At 35.2% G+C, this 17,756-nt stretch overlaps 1 protein-coding gene across 2 annotated transcripts in view; it reads right to left on the bottom strand.

The window, feature by feature from the left end:
* The window catches only part of ptprn2 (protein tyrosine phosphatase receptor type N2), a 324,963-nt gene that overhangs the window by 21,828 nt on the left and 285,379 nt on the right, over positions 1 to 17,756 (bottom strand). For both annotated transcript variants that reach the window (XM_088643833.1, XM_088643832.1), the window contains exons 15-17: positions 17,092 to 17,239; positions 15,163 to 15,236; positions 6,309 to 6,386 (exon numbers count right to left, since the gene is read on the bottom strand). In XM_088643833.1, coding sequence (XP_088499959.1) covers positions 6,309 to 6,386; positions 15,163 to 15,236; positions 17,092 to 17,239 — 300 coding nt within the window. The remainder of the gene's footprint in view (positions 1 to 6,308; positions 6,387 to 15,162; positions 15,237 to 17,091; positions 17,240 to 17,756) is intronic.

The raw sequence follows: 17,756 nt of genomic DNA, 5'->3' as shown, positions 1-17,756 counted from the left end.
CGTTTTCATTTTTCTGTTATGTATGTTTTATTATTAAAGTTAAGTTAATATGAACTGTGAGTCAAATTCAGTGTGTATAACTTTACATTTTTGAGAATATATTTCTTCCTTTACAACTACAGAATTTGATCTTGTTTTAGAATGACTGATAGAACTGTACTGCATTTCTAAGAAAAATCTGAAGTCCAATGAATTAAAGTGCTATTAACCAAGGCATGAACATTATTATTTCACTCAAAAATGTTGATTGCCATGTATGAATGCTTTGACATTACATTTCAGTAAATACACATACAGTATATTTGTAAAAACCATAGATTAATTGATAACCATGATGCTTAAATAGGTTTGCAGCATAGACGACAAAACAACCACTGGCCTACATGTTCTTGCTCCACATTTTAAAAAACAATTATTTGATTATTTTTATCATGAAGCAGTTCTGGGTGGTTTTACTTGAAAGGTACAATATGAAATAACATGATCATTTTCAGCTTATTCCCACCTACATTACGAACTTCAGATTACACATCATTTTGCACAAGCATTTTCAACTGTCGAAAATGTCTTATGAATGTACTCCTTTAAAATAAGAGCAAGCCTGAGTCAATTCAGTTTCTGATTCTGCTCTGACAAATCTTCATTTCCAAACAGGCAACTACTTCCAACGTCAGCTACAGTAACAGAAAGCAGCCATTCTTAATTGTGCAAGATGGTCACTTCAGTTTTAACAAGATGCAGGGAGTAGAATCCTTGAACAAGATTCAGGTCTTAGGAACCTTCAGTTCCACATTAGATGGTAAAAAGAAATTATTGTGGCCACCTGACTTGCATAATTTTTACAAATGTAAACTGAATGAAGGCTTCACAAAATGTTTAAAGATATAATTTGCATGTGATGTTGCTGTCATTGACAAACTCAAGAACCAAAGTGAAGCACTCCTAAATAGAATATATGAAGTCTTGACATAAACTGAAATAAAACTTCTCTATGATAAAACATGAAAGAACATGGTGTTTCATCTGAATAAAGACAAGTAAATAGAAGGCATCAAGACTCAAGTTCAAAGCTTTACAAGTACCACATCATTGTAAGGCTAAAGCAACTTCATTAAAGAAATGAGTAATCCGAATGCCATCAAAAGACTCCATTCCAATTAAATACAGACCGATATCTGTATTCACAGTACTTTGTAAAATGCACAGAATCTGGATAGATAAGGGAAGAACATTATTCCACCTAGTTAATTTACTGATGCTTTATTAAAATAAGGCAATGCATATGAAGAAAAAATCTGTGAATATATGAATAAGATATAGACGACTTCTTCCTCTATACAGTATGCCACATTATCCGGTACAAAAGGTATAGTTTGGTTGTACGAAAAGTTAATAATAATAAACATCTGTTAAAGGGATATATATATTAGAAAATTAGCATCGACTAATACTGGAAATGGGCTGTAGTACTGTAGCTACCAGTTAAAAATTAGCAACAATTAATTATTAACCATGATTTGCCTGGGCATTGTACTTCAGACCACAAAACATTTTAGACATGGAGAAGATTAGACAGGAAGAAATTACAGGTATAGAAAACAATGCAATATTTCATGGACTTAAATTATCATTGTACACTGGTGAGGCAGGACGTACCTGAAGGTTGGTGATGGTATTGCTATAGTTGAATAATTAATTAAGGAATCATATGCATTTTATCATGACCTTGTTGATTTAAGACTGTTTCATTTTATGATGAAGACAATTTGTGTCACAGTTTCCATCCAATATATTACAATGAGAATTCCTTAAGAAAACATTCCAAAAATCAGAAAATGAAATACACACATAAAAGGAAATACATGTAATGCAGTCATTCTTAACAATTATCATTAGAAGCTAGCAGAGTAAAAGTTTAAAATTACACCATGACACCATGAGACTCTTCTTAACCTGAACTGCCATTTTTTGGTTACTGTAAGTCCACAGAAAAGAGACGATGTGAAAAATTAATTAAACATCAGCTTGTGAAATGACCAGCATGTATCAGAAAAAATGTGAATGAAACTGCAAATGAAAATTCTATACAGGCAGAAACCTTAACCTACTTGCAATGACAGGATAATATAGCCTAGTGTTTACTGTTTTCCAGATACAGTCTACAGTATCACTAAATCTTAATTAAATCATTTTGCATGGGCCTTCATTGCAAGCTTTAAGTGAAGCTTCATTTTTAAATAAAGAGATGTGCAGTATGAAGAAAAGTGCAGTACCAACCCTTGCTAGGTTATGTAAATTACGCCATTTTTAAAGAACTCAGCAAAAAGACCTGGAAAGGGATAATTTTCAGTATGGTTTTAATATGAATGACAGTACTGTATGTGTGCAAATGACACAATTACATAATCTGTTAGCCCACTTTTGGTATTTTTCAGCAAGCCCACCTCTTGGCTTAAGTTTATTTAATTGTCTTAAAATATTATTGACAGACTGCTACTGTACTATGAGTCACTCAATCACTTTAAACACATGGTCACTGCATTTATCTACACATATTTAATGAGTTTTTTAACACAAGTTTCATAGCCCCATGGAAAAAATAACTTTAGAATCCCGAAATGTGAAGGGACTTAATCACAAAGCTAAGATATTGCAGATTTATGTGGTAATTTTAAAATATAGGCTGCTGTGTTTTATATGGTATAATACAGATGAGAGAGAATACAAGGTATTTTAATGGATTTATTCCTTTCTGTCTGCTAAAGAAGGAAAACAGTTTTGGAAATTGTTTTTTGTATATATATATTTACTGCCTGTATTTTTTATTCAAATACATTGAGAATAAGCAAGAAAATAAATTGTAATGACACATCCTCCAGTCCCTTTAGTGGGTTACTTCTGTCACACGCAATATATTATTCTACAGTACTACTGTATAGTAGAATACAGTACATTCAAGTGCTCTGTAGAGTCCTGTGTCAACCAGAATTTCTTAAACAAATGATTCACATTTTATATGTCTGGGAAGAGTGATTCTATTGTTGTCTTTTCTTTTCCGCCTCAGATGGAAAAAATAACATTTGTGACAGAGTACACACATAAATAAATACACACTACAGGATTGACCTCAAATTAAAAAAAATCCAAACTGAATTAGGACTGTAGCATGAATTAAAAACATCTTCTGTGAATTTGCTAATGTATAAAAGAGATAACTCATGCAGATAAAGTAAAGACGCATGGGCAACAATTCACGTCCTTATACAATACATCCATTTTCTATTTTAAAAACAGTACACAAAATTTGAGTTTGGCATTTTTTTGGTTTGCAGAGAGCAGATGGTAGATTACAGTTTCTGACAGATAACAGGAATCAGAGGTATTACTCTGCATGGTGCTAAAGTTATTGGTTACAGACTCCATGCAACTCTGCAATGGTATTTAAAGTCATTTCCCAAATGAAATTGTGGCTACAACTGTTTCATTGTGCTGTTATTATTGTACAATGTTGGGACTTCTGCTCGACAAATTACAGGGGGAGTTTTGATTGTTTAAAACATTGCTGTTACCTGAAATATGATTCAAGAATGGATTTGTAGCAAGGAGCCATATGTACATATATCACTTAGAAGACTTTAATTCATTGTCACAAGCATCCTTAGAATTCTTTCTTGTTAGAACTGACCAGACAAAGGACTGTTTATATTCCATGGTTCTATGATTGATAGCACATTATACCATATGTATTGTGCATGTGTTCAACTTTCTAATGTCTGAATTAACCTTTCTGTATTGAGGGCTTAACTTGCAACACATAATGTACCTGCATGGCACTTTATATAAGATCACTTTATTTATAGTGTGCCTTACAAGAGCAGGTAAGGGGTCGTGTTTATATGTATTATTAAAGACTGGTATTAAATGATGTAATGATCTGTTTTGCGTTGCTCATGAAGGTGAACTGGGGGTTTCTTTACATAGCATCAGCTAAGAATGGCTGCAACAGAATTGAGTCCAGGAGCAACTCTCAACTAGTTGAGTACAAGTCCATGAGAAGTTTGTCCTATGGCAGGTCGGAGGCCTCACAACACTGACCCATGGTACCATTGTGCACTTTGTTTAAAGGAAGCGGGCATACAAAAGTCTTATCATCCAATAGTAAACCAGCTCGCCCTGGGTCCGGGTTTGTGCAGACATGGAATCTCTGGAGATTTTTTTTAATTAGTGGGTTTATTAATATAAGCTTTATGAACATAATGCTGTGCCAATAATACTCGGCCTTGAACATGAATCTGTACAGACAACTGAGAAGAAAACTGTTTTTTTTTTTTCAGTGTCAGATTTGCTGCACCACAATCAAGGAAAAAACGAAAAGCCAGCAAGTTTTGCGGTATATCACTCAAGTTCAACTGCTTCTTCATTTTATTACATTTTTTATCTGCCTTTATAAAGAAGCCATTCTAATTTCTAGATAAATTCTTTTGCCTTAATGCCTTACCTTTGTATTACACTATACTGTTTTCATATCAGCAAAGGCAATCTTTATCGTATTCTTAGTCTGAGAATTTGTATTTACAAAAGTTTAAAAATTTCAAAGGTTTAACTGTTGTTTCCAGTATAATAAAACTATTAGAATCTCCATCCATTTAAATTCACGTATACTTCCAGCATCAACAGCAGAATATGTCAAATGCTTCAGATGCTTGATGTTATAAATTGAAAAAATTAAGATAAAATGACAGAAATGGGATTAATAATCATTACCTGCTGTGTATAACTCTTTTGTTCTTCCTTATTTTACAACCGTTTAATAAAAGTTTATTAATTTTATATTTTTATATTTTTTTTATTTAAAATGTATACAAACTGAAAGTTGAGACATATACTGTAGTTTTTCACACTTGTGTAAATTATCATTTTTTTCTAAACATCAACGAAAAGTTTAAAAGGTGGAACTGATTACTTTTGAACCACTGGTTCGATAAAGGTACAATTTCCAAACACAGTACTTAAGCAAAAATAAAAAATGAACATAGCATGAAAAGTGTTTTGTATTTAGAGACAAATAGTTTTATTGGCATCTCACCATTAATTTTAATGCTCTTTTAGCAATGGGGCAGTACATGTTTGATCATAAATGATTATTATTCAGCTTCACTGATAAAATGATATGTAAAAATTAATCTTTAATATGAAATTATAATTTATTTCAGAAATGTTGATGTACACTTCAATGTTATGTTCACTACTTACAATTCTGAATAATTGTGCAATGGTAAATATTTTAAATAAAAAAAAAAATCCACGCATTTTCTGTTACTTCTCTCAGCTTCTAAGAAAAATAAAGCCCATTGCTTACATTAGAATTAATTTGAAATAAGAAACACTGAGCACTGCTCTCTTTTCAGTTAGTTGTCAGAATTCATGACCTGATCACTGTGTTTGGATAATTCCAACACACTGGAAAAGCAATAATCCTCTTATAGGACATCCCCATACAGAGAAATCAGAATATGAGGACTGAGCTCCAATATGGATCTGCTAAATCCATTTACTCTATTCAAAAATTAATTGAGGTTTATAAAATGAATCTTCAGCAGGTGAAGATGAGAATAGACACCTAGTGTTTCATACACATACTGATTCTTCTGCTTGAACCATGTACTCAAATTTTAATTAATTGTTAATAATCAGGCATTCAGCTCTGTCTTAGCGGCTGTGGAAAAGAAGCAAGACCACACAGAAAAGAAAAAAAACATCCATAAAACAATGCATATATAAAAATAAAAGACTTTAAAACCATGTTACCAAATGTATTGAAATACAGGTTAAATATCACAGAAACATCCAGCAAACCTTAACCATATCTGTGTTTTGCCAAACAAATGAGAAAGCAAACAAACATAAAACTATATTACAACAATGTGCAGATGTATTCCTAATTTACAGTTTATGCTACACTGAAGTTCTGGTCAAACAGGAGCTCTCAAAGTCCTAACCTTCCAATAGTGCTCTTTATAAACATTCTAGACTATTTGTGATACACAGTACTACGTCATTGTGTGTATATATATATGATACTGACAAATGGCTTTTCAAGTAGATTTTCAGTGTGATGAGTTACTTGTTTAAAGAGGATTCCAAGAAAATAAAAATCAGTAGTTTAATCGAACAAGTGTGGATTCCCAGTACTTGAACTGCTGCACTTTGAGGAATAATCTTAATTAGGGGATTTATTTTGTAAACATAACACCAAGGACAAAATTAATTCCGTTTATGAATAATAATTAGAGCTGCCTGTATGTTACCTGCCAAAAGTCTGCAACAGTAGCCGGCAGTGGACCTTGAGTGGCGATATAGGCAGGGTTCCGCGGGTCGTGGTCCATCTGGACAGAGATAAATGAAGAGAGATGGGGTTAGCAGATTGCTTTCACTGTGATTGATTACACAAGGTCTGAATAATCAGTGGCTAAATCAGTTAACTGCAATGTAAAGGCCTTGTTAAAGTCTGATAAGCTAGACCTTCACCCAGAATCAGACAAACAGCCTTCAGATCCCGTTCATGACATCAGCAAAGCGTATGAGTTTAATGACCATAAGCAAGTCATTTCTAAAATCTTCAACATGCAGTCCAGTCTGTGGGTGTTATGCGTGTAGCTAGGAAGTTGTGAAAGAGAACAGGCAAAGGAAACTTCTGAGCAATACTGTTTTGCTTCCAACAAAGAAAATTCGATTTCCACTCTCCGTGTGTTTGTTGTTTTTCAGAGGGAATCCACCTATTATCCTAATTTGTTTCAGTTTGTATTGTGATTTTTAATTGGCTAAATCAACTCAAAATTCCAGCCTGCTGGAGAAGGCTGTAAAGGTGCTACTCAGAGAAAATGAAAATTAAAGCAGACTCTCTCTAGACAAAGTCATTGTCAATAGACTTTCCTTCATGGGGCTTCACTCGAGATAACACTAAATGGTCAATCTTTATTTGTTATAGTACAGTTCTCCCCTTTCTTTCACGCATCAGTCAAGATTTTGTTTTCCTTTCACGCAACTGTACAGTAGATTCAAATATACTGTATGACAGGGAATGGAAGGATCTTGATTTCTCCACTTTATCCATGCACATGGAAATGTGCCTTATAACATATTTATTATTTTGTAAAGAAAATGCTAATTTTGCCATCCATCACTGTTGTCGCCAAATAATCATATTTAACTGGTTTGTAAATAATCTGAATGAATCTACAGAATACTTAATCTACTAATTACAACTCCAGTTGTAAAATGCCAACTGTGAACAATTGGAAATTTATTTAATTTTCTAATTTTTTTAAACAGTGATTTATTCACTCAGGGGCCTAGAACAAAATGAAACTCTTTTCAGCACTTGTGTTCCTGTTTCATTGCTGAGGAATTATTGTGTTCATTGAACTAAAATAGAATCCTTGAAATAACTGACTTGAAATACCGGTCTCACTGTGTGAGAAGTGTTTAAATAACAAGCATGTTTAGTGTATCTACCATTTTTTTGTGCATAAATCCTTTTCACAGCACAATAAACCTTTGATTTGGCCTAGGCTTAAATCTGCTTATTAAAATACGGCATTCCCAGCATTGTAGTAGCTGTAAGATTACAAAATGGATTCGGTTTGGTAAGACATTTCACATTTTAGAATGTTAAGTATAACTTCCTTAAATGATCTCAATCTGATGATGATTGTTTAAAAAAAGTCTTAAAAACACTGGAAAGGAAATGTCTTCCGAACCCCCTCCACATGCAAAAGCAGTTTCTTCATAGGTGTTAATAATCTGAGGAATATTCTTTGATAAAAAGGAAAGCAATAACAGTGAGATAGAGAGAATGGTTTTGTGTCCATAAAGGTATAAAGAAATTCATCATTAAAATCTTCATAAAAGCTTACTTTGAACTTTTTGTTTTGTAAGCTTGAATAAATGGAATGTACTTAATCAGTGCCTGATCAGTCTTATTTTTGAAAGCAACACAGTTGCTAGGAAAATGGAATGTGTATTGAATTCTGCTTGGGACAGAAGGGGTTATAAAATAGAAAAGATGAGGTCTGCAGTCTTATGGCATCCTGTGTCCGCCAAAAAACACCCTTTTCCCTCTTGTGCAAAACCATTCCTCAATATTTCTAACTAAAGTAAGCCTTGAAAATGAATTCTCATTGCCTATCATGCACATTCATTGATTAGCAAAAAGACTGCATGAAGAATTAATTGAGGGGTATCTCGGAGAATAAAAAAATCAATACCGTGATGGGCAATATTGATGGGTTAACAAGTTCTTCACGGACAACTGTCAATTACCTCTAAAAATCTTACTCCACTCTGTGAAGGGAGAATGGGTAACTTCAATCTCTGTAGATTACACCAGTGACAAGAAAATGATATTTTTAGTAGTGGACCTGGAAGCAGCAGATGGAACAGACAGACATCATTGTGTTTAGATTGTTTCTAAATGCGAAACAATCATTTGTTTGTAACCACTAAAACACTTTGGAACAGGTTGACTGTGGGCTCTAGGGTGCTTTGCAGTGCCTTTCCTGGTGAATTGCTGTTGTCAAGCAGATGACTGGAAAAAATGTCATAGACCACATACAAACATCAAATAGAGCACAAAGCAAAGCGTTTTCTTATAATAATCTGGCATTTCAGTCAAATATTACATAATAACTAGTGTATAGTAGTTTTATAAGACGTGGCACTAAATATTGAAATTTAAATAAACATGGCAATGAAACCGCATGGGTCACACTGCTGTAGATCTAAAGCTATTATCTAATGTAGTATTTTGGCTATTATGTGAAGAGAAAAAAGCTTGTTCCTTGTTAAGAATTTAAATCATTGTCTTAGTATAATTAATAAAGAGTTTAGAATATCAATCACGTACTCTTCAAGCACACCAGGAGTGTTAAATGAAGGGAATCCATGCCTTTATTGGAAACTGAAAATGGAAAACGTTGAGGCTGTAAATTGAAAGCCCTGCCTCAAGAACCAGCAGCTGGTTGCAAGATTTCGAGGCAGTGAACCTGTGAAGGCTTGCCTTGGGTTAATGCAGTGCTCTATCATCCTGCCAGATTTACAAAAGCATGTGAAAATCTTACAATCATCAATTCATCTCCCCCTTTCTCTTCCTCCACACTATTGCAGCCAGGATGATGCTTGTGAACATGGTGTGCTCCATTGGTGAAAGTGTACCACAAATGACACAATAAGTGAGTGACATTCATACCTATTATGCCGTTAATGGATGCTGTTGCACAGAAAACATAATTATTGGATAGACCAATTTAGCTCAGAGCAATTATAGAAAAGACAGATAAATCCATGACTTGCCCACTTGAAATTGTCTTTAATAGTTTTCTCTTCCATTATGACTTGAAATAATAAAAATGCTTAAATTAACTGTGGCTTACACAGAAGATTAGACCTTTAACTACGATTTAATTACTTGTGTGGAAATTTACAGTACCACCGTGTCAAATGTAAATGAAAGTAACTGCTATATACATAAAGATCGACATGCACAGAGTATTTTCTATTTATCTTTTCTTTCTTTAAAAAAAAGTAGATTTGTGGTAATTATATTGCCACATATTTAGTGCTACAGATGAATGCATATCAATCCCTCTTCATGACAGTTTTTAAACCACATCATCCCATATCTTTCATATATAATCATCCCAATATCTACAGGCTGATGAACACAAGACATCTAACTTTAAGAAAAGAGTATTTATCGTTTTCTGTGCATGAACATTCACATGAACATTGGACATGAACATTTACAATTGTATGTTCAGAGCTGATTTTACTAGTCACCCAAGAACTTATATCAAAACAAAATGTGTCAGTACTTTGTTCAATGTATTCACAACACGGTAACAAAGTTCAAGCTAAATGGATACTATAAAAATTCAACCAAAATTCAACCTTGCTTTTTAAAGAATTTACCCTTTATAAGAATAATATTTTATTTTGAAAAAATATTTTGGAAAAAAGTATTAAAAAGAAACTAACGATATCTAAGAGGGAACGTTTTTCAGGTGTATTTTAATGTAGCAACAAAACCTTTAACAACATAATACTGTTTAAATTTTAATACATAGCACATTATGCAGGTTTGTAAGGTGCGGAGATTGTTTAATCAACAAGAAAAAGAAATGAAATTAATGAATGTTAAGCTCTAATGTCTGCAGGATTTGTTTTAATGTAAGAGGCAAGGATGTGTGGTTAACTGTATTTTTTCAGACATCAACTGTAATAACAGTTTTGAATGCTCTATCCTTGATCTTGGATAGAGCAATTATAAAAAAATATGAATAAAGAAAGTATTTAAAACCTGGGGCTGTATCCGTCTTTTACTTTATAGTAAGACAGTTGTGTGTCAAGGTTAAACAATTAATTCCTTCATCCTGTATACTGTAAAAATAAATATACCTTCATATTAATAAAATATCAATTAATTATTTCATATTCAAAGAGGTGCTCCATTGTTTTGTAAGGAATCTGTAATATCTGTATTTCTCACTTGTCACAATTTTCTAGCACAACCTAATTATAAATGTGAACTAGACTCAACTAGAATGAAACAAACTGTCACTGTGACCTCTGTGCCCTTAAAAATGTGACTTTTTACACTTTGAAGGGAAGAGTTAAGAAGCTGCCTCCGTCATGCATGTTCAATCAGCCGTTTTGAGGGTGTAGGGCTTATGTAAAAAGGTTTATAGTTCAAGTTATCAGGTCTGCTGTTGCATTGCTGTATATTACCCAGTGCACGTTACTTAGCCTCCTTTCACTATGTCCTAAAATGCAGCTGTGCAATGGCTGATGCTTAGTTTGTCCTCTGGCTTCTCCACGTCACCTCTCAGACAAGAGTCTGGTAAATCATTACATTTAATATTGCAATTTGCATCTTGCATCAAGCCATACGATGTGCAGTCTAATCAGGGGTGTTTTATTCTTAAATTTGAGAAAGTACGTTGTACAACGTTGCCTTTCCATTTGGCAAAAGCATAGTAGGTCTATACTGATGCTGATGGAGGAGTTATGCCATTTTGGTTTTTGAAATGATTTTTTTTGTTAAGCTGTGAAGTCTAAACCATTAGGTTTCTTTTCCATGCTGCCTTGTTTAAGTTTCGTCTTTGTTTGAACTTCACCCTGATATGCTGGGCATACGATTTACTTAAGGAAAACAGTTACATGTTCATGACATATCTCAAATCTATATGCTCAATCTTCAGCAAGCTGAAGCACGAATGCAGCTGATGGGAGTTTGTGTCAATCTCCCAGTTAGGGGAAAGCTGAATCCTCACTAACGTTCATGACCCCACATTCCAAAGAAAAGATTATGCATTATTTACTTGAGGATGATTTGCCCTGAAATTTAATGAGGACTAAGTACAAACGTGACAGATGTAATTATCATAGTTTTTTTCTGCACAGCCAGGGTCTCCCTGTGCTGTAATTACCAGCTTTTTATCCAAGCGCCGGTAGCAAAGTTATTACAGCATTGTTTCTCTCTGGTCTCTGCTTGAAAGTGAAATTGAAACATTATTTGGTTGTGTTTATGCTGATGTTAAAACATAAGAAAAAGACAACTTTGGGATTCCTGCACTTCTCATGTTTTTTCTTGTATGTTTAACTGGGTCAACATTTTAATTGTTGAAAGCCTTACATCAAGCCTCCCTTTAAAAATAACCTGGATAGTTCATTTTCAGAGAACTGAAGTAAAAAACATCTTAAGGTTTTTTAAATGGAATCACCTACTATTTTTCTGTTTCATGACCTCTTATTTAGAATTGCCAATTGTTAATTGGGACCTGGGCACATACTCCTTTGCTGAACAGCTTAATGATTGGTAGAGCAATGTGTCTCTCACGGGGAACACTGAAAACACACAAGTACCTGACAAGTGCTAAGAGAAATGGTTGCTTGGCAACAGGACATACAGCTGAGTCAAGCCTGTCAAAGCAAACTTCAACCAATTGTGCTCAACTATTGGGGAATCCTGGTCACAGTCATTCTACTGTCATCTGTACTGTAACGCTCAACAAAGTCTCCAAGTGAGTCCTTTACTATGATACATAAATTACAGTAAATTTTACAGGCAATTACAGACAATAGTTATGTCTCGCATTATCAGTCCTTTTGATTTTGGCCTTATATTTCAAAATACCTTCAGAGACCACAAAAGGTGAATAAGAAAATGTTGCTTTCTACAGCGACTTCTGCTGGGAGGTCAATTACAAAATGTCAGACTTTGTTTAGTTGCATTTAACTTAACAAAACAGTGCAAATCCACTTGTTCATACTACTGTAAGTCTATGAACGTATTTGCAGCTGCTTCACCAGTCAAAATGCTCTAAATGTTGTGAAAAGGGAACATAAATGCATTATGCTTTGTGTGGTTACATACTTCAGACATTTCCAACTTTGGGTTATCAATTTTTGTGCTAAACATTGCAGTAGAAGAGCATTTAAAGGAGGTACCTTTTAAAAGGTAACCATTAAAAAATATTTCATGGAATAATTAACATCCTCAATTAAGCTCATGATTTGTTTAATTTGTTATTCCAGAATGATTTGGAATGGAAAATTTGAAGACTCCACACAAGATACAAATAGCTTGTATCTTAACCAGGAGAGCGACTGGAACCAGTTGCCACTGATGTCTTGTACCTCGCCTGCCGGAGATACCCAGCATTCTCCCAGGAGGCGCAGCGGGATATGGCTGTCCTGGCGTTTCTCAAGGCCCTCTCACCCAGGGAGCTGCGGCACCATGTACTGCTGGACACTACGGCCTCGCTTGAGTAGGCCTCGGCCCTTGCTACGCAGGCGGAGGTGTGTCTGGGGGGGGGCTGGCAGCTCCAGCAGATGGAGTATGCCTTGCCGGCTGGACCGGCCTACGAGTGGGACCAGTGGCAGCAGATGCGGCGAGTGCACAGCTTTGCCCGGACCCACCTGACTCAAGCGGTGATCTAGCAAAAGCAGCACTACAATGTGCTCTGTAGGGCACATGGGCCTTAGTCCTAAACTGGCACCGTCACGGGAGGGGCCTGGCGAAGTCCTAGGGGTAGTGGGCGAGGTTTGCTACTGGGTCTGGTTGCGAAAGTGGGGGAGAGTGGTGGTCCTACACTGAGACCGCCTGGCACCCTACTGGGTCTGGGAGGAGGAGCCAAGTAGGGAGGCTCCGGAGTAGCCGGGGCTGTAGCCGGCCGACAATGGGGCGTCCGCGGATCGCCAGCTGCCACTGCGGGACAGCGGCCACTTACGCAGGGTTTCGACAGCCATTAGCTGATTACGAGTACAGCCTGAGGGGGTTGGTCGACATCGGCAAGACACCAGATGGTTCAGGTGGGGGCAGTGTAGCGCCCTCGCTCGGTGTTGTGGAGGAAGCGCACCTAGTCGCTGAGGGTACCGCAAAGCAGGCTGGGAGTTGTAGTGGAGTCCAGGGGTCTGTAGGATGACCAGCAACTGACCCTACTCATGTAAATTGACCTGTTAGTTTAAGTGTTCTCTGAATCTTAGTGGCACATGAGTTAAGTGTGTAGAGTCTTTTAAAGAGTTACCACCCTAAACCCGTGTACCTGTTCTGTTTATCCGCTAATGTGCATATAAATCCTGTAGTTGGTGTTCTTGTGAAAAAAAAAAGAATAAAAGAAGGTGCTTGTGTGCTCTGTCTTCTCGTGTCCTTTCCTGAACGAACTCATAGTCGTTACAATACCATAGTGGCAATAAGGTGAACAGCTCTGACGTACCATGTAGTGTTTGTTGTGTTGGCATGGATACTGTTTATATGAAAAAGATATACAAACGGCACTGAATAATGAAATCAGCACATCTATAAAATCAAAAAGTCATAAAATGATTAAAGCTAAGGGTATTCAAGTTAAATTAAAAAAATAAAGTTAAAATGATTATAGCCATAGAATAGTTCATCATAGACTGAAATGTTGCTTTGGTTTATACTTTTCTATTGTAACTATCTTTTATAATAAGTACTGTACATTGTACAGTACATTATACAATGTAGAAATTCCATGGCATATTTGTAAATAATTATTTCACCCACAGTATCATGCTGAGAATGTAAATGTTTGTCAGACATTAATAGTTGCTTTGTAAAAAATTATTTACAGTAGGTTTAAGGTATTTCAATGTAGAAAAAATGTCATTTTTTGACATTAAGAAAACATTTTTTCTTAATAGTTTCATTGGTGAAAACTTAATCACATTTCATTTAATTCAATTCAAATACAAATGATTGAATTTTAGATTAAATATCCCTGATGCATCTTCACAAAGTAATTGTGAAGGAAATCACAGAAGAATCCGTGTTAATGAATTTCGTGACTCCCACTGCTCTTTGAACACTGAACTCGAGTTTTATAAAATGTTTTTTCATCATCTTTGCAAAACAGCACAGAAAGGTGGCAAACCAAAATTAAAAGCTAAACACAGAAGGATCTTCTTTACATGAAAGAACTGTTGCCATAGTGTTGTATCAAATCTCAGGCCTTTGGTGAGATTTTTGTATTTGAAATGCATAGTTTTTCTGTTCTTTTAATGGAAGCCCTTTCTCACTGCCTCAGGGGAAATCATAAACTGCATTTATTTTGTTTCACTTTAAAAACCCCAGCATTTTCCACCCAACGTGCTTAACAGCTCAAGCCATGATACATATAAAATGCCCCCCTTAAAAAAACACTCTATATAGGACACTTTGTAAAAAAGTGTAATCAGAAGTATCTCAGCACTGATATATGTATGAGTGGGTAGAAGTATATACATCCAAAGAAAGCAATCAATTGAAGAGAGGCTCCTGTACACTGCTCAAGGTCATTCGGAATTATCAGCTTCTTCACAGCAATTCTCCAATGGTTCAATATCTAGTTTTCTGATATTAAAAAATGGAATATTAAAGATAAACTACAGACTTATGAAAAAAAGGTATGATATAGCATTGTAAATTACCCCAAAACACCTAGTATAAGAAAAAAAAATCAAAACGTACACAGTGAAACAGCTTTTGAATTAATATTATTAAAACCCCGGACGACATAAATTACTTTGTTGACCAATACCTCCTTTTCAGACTATGTACCTTGAGAAATAAAAGCATTTAGTATGCAGACAGATACTCACAATTGGGCTGGCATTGATGTAATCTGAATTGCCATGGTTATTTTCAACCTTCAAGGTTATTCTCGAGTGATCATCTGTAATATAAAAGCATAATTTACCGTCTCATCTCTCTTCATGCTCACACACATTGTTTTTTTTCTAATTTTATATAGATATATCTGTGCATCTTTTCAGATGTATCTATTAAACAAACAAACCTTATTTATACGTTCTGTGAGATCATATAAAACTGCTTCTGAGTCAGAAAAGAAAATTGTCAATCTAACAGTACATTATTCGGTGCCCTCATAACCTGTTTTTATTTAAGATCTGCCTTGGTTTGTCATAGCCTTGAAGTTAGCCGGGAGACATGCAAACCAAAGGAATTAGACTCCGTGCAATGGTAATGAAAAAAACAACAACAAAGTCAATACAATTTGGTCACAACAAAAAAAAAACATTTTTTTTGCACATTCTAGCTAACTAAAAAGATCACTTTTAAAATATTATAAACGACCACTGCCGTCTCTGTGTTTATTCCATCAATACCTTCCAATTTCTGTAAGATGTCTTTCTCTAAAACTCTAAGATGTCTTTGTGGCTGCTTGCTGCCACCAAAGTTCGGGAAGAAGTACAATTGTTTTATTTAGAACCTAATTCTCTTTACCTGGCACCACTAAAAAGTGTCAAGAATGAGACGGAGAAATGACTCAGAGGGAAAAAAGAAGCATCTACATGTGGGCAAACTGCCAATCTTATTCATTTCCTGTGGAATGGGTAGTGTGCCACAAGTTGGAAAAAAAAGGACCAAAGACTGTTCATTAGATCCTACACTGAAAGAAAACAAACCAAAAAAAAAAATATATTGGAGGATTCCCATAAACTCACACACATACATAAAGGCGTAAGTATATAACCCATGGTCAATATGACTTTGCCATGTTATGTACTTATGTATTTATTTTTTTAATTCTTATGGTAGAAGGCAGTAAAACATCAAGAAGCAATTATGCACAATACAGTATGTTCCCAGATACTCATGTCCTTGTTTCCCGTCCACTTTAAATTATGGGAAGCATCTGTACTGACATTCCATAAGGAAGGTGAAACTAAACTTTTACGTAATTGAAATGTTTAAAGATACTATCTACGTAGACATAAACAAAAAGCAGCACGACCATCTGTAACAGAGGAATTCTTTCTTTTCCTGGAATTGTTTGTTGTCTATAAGGTTTGCCTGTAGATGGTAGTGGAGTCTCTAAGTGATTGGACCTGATAAACTCTCCAGACTGAGGGAGAAGCAAAAACTGTGTCTCTAAGCCAAGTGTTAAGACACCATCAACTCCAGTGGTTCAGAAAATTCCAGGTAGCATTGATTTTACTTGAACAGTGTTGGAGGTCTGACCTGCTCTGAACGTCTGTGGGCTTAGTGCTTTCAAACACTTGGTTGAGTGAGGTATCATTATAGCATCATCATAAAAACAATTTTTAAATAAAAATTCCTAGTATTTTTTTTCTATAGATATTGAGATTTACCGAGTTTGTCACCTAAAGAATATTGTACTGTAATTGTTCTCTACTTTCACTGTGTGGCAAGTGTGACACTTTTGAAAGTTAAATAAATCATTGAAATATTACTTCTTTCTTGTCGTGGATGTTTCAATAAAAATGAATTCTGGGAAAAGGCCCGTAGAATATTTAAACTTTCAGTCTTGCCTTAGAACACAACATTCACAGACCTTAATTACTAATCATGTCTAGTCCAGAGACTGTATTGCTCTTAAATCATAAATATCTGTGTTACTAACATAAAGACTTCTAGAAAAGGTAGGAATCTTGTTCTCAGCTCTTGTAAAGTTTTTTGAACTTCCAACATTTACTGAATGGCAAAAGATTCTGTGAGATTCATGGCAACCTATTAAATGAAAGCCTTTGATGTACTGTACTTACAAACAACCACAGCACTGCAACGGTTCTTCTTAGAGTTCTCCTCTCTTTGTGCGATGCTGGTGGCATTAGGTTCTGCTTGATAGGCACAAAGAGCCTCCCATTCTTTTTCCAGACGATTCTTGTTTTTCAAGTGGTCCTCCATGTAAGACTGAAAATGAAGCCAAGAAGTAAAGTTGTAACGGTATTTGTTAAAAAAAGCAAATATATACAGTATAAACAGTATCTATCTTTGGAAGACAATGTGTACTAACAGTGAGACAGCCTGTTAAATAAGCAAAAACAGTCATTAAAATGAAGTAACATGACAGGGCCACATTCATGAAGTGTTTTCTGCTATGCTAAGCTGACAGTTCTTTTTTGTAATAAAATAAACATTTTTTCCACCCTAGACCAAAATTGTGTTTTAGAAGTCCATTGGGGAATCTTAAACAATCATTGTCAACGATTACTGGAGTGCCTTGAAACTTCAAAGAGCTGTTTTCTTCTTAGAGAGAGGAAAAAAAGCATAAATGTAAAACAAATGCAATTGTTTTATGAATTTGGCTCAGGATCCAGGAACACACAGAAATCTAGAATTGTGAAAGCCAAGAACTGTTAGGTGCGAAAGTTATAAAACCGTTTTGTCTTCAGAACTGTTATGTTTGACCATTAAGGGTAAAAAAAAT

Source organism: Lepisosteus platostomus, chromosome 8, assembly GCF_059453375.1.
Source record: "Lepisosteus platostomus isolate fLepPlt1 chromosome 8, fLepPlt1.hap1, whole genome shotgun sequence".
Classification (NCBI taxonomy): Eukaryota; Metazoa; Chordata; class Actinopteri; order Semionotiformes; family Lepisosteidae; genus Lepisosteus; species Lepisosteus platostomus.
The sequence above is the reverse complement of the archived record's forward strand: the minus strand, read 5'-3'. Positions and strand labels throughout refer to the sequence as shown.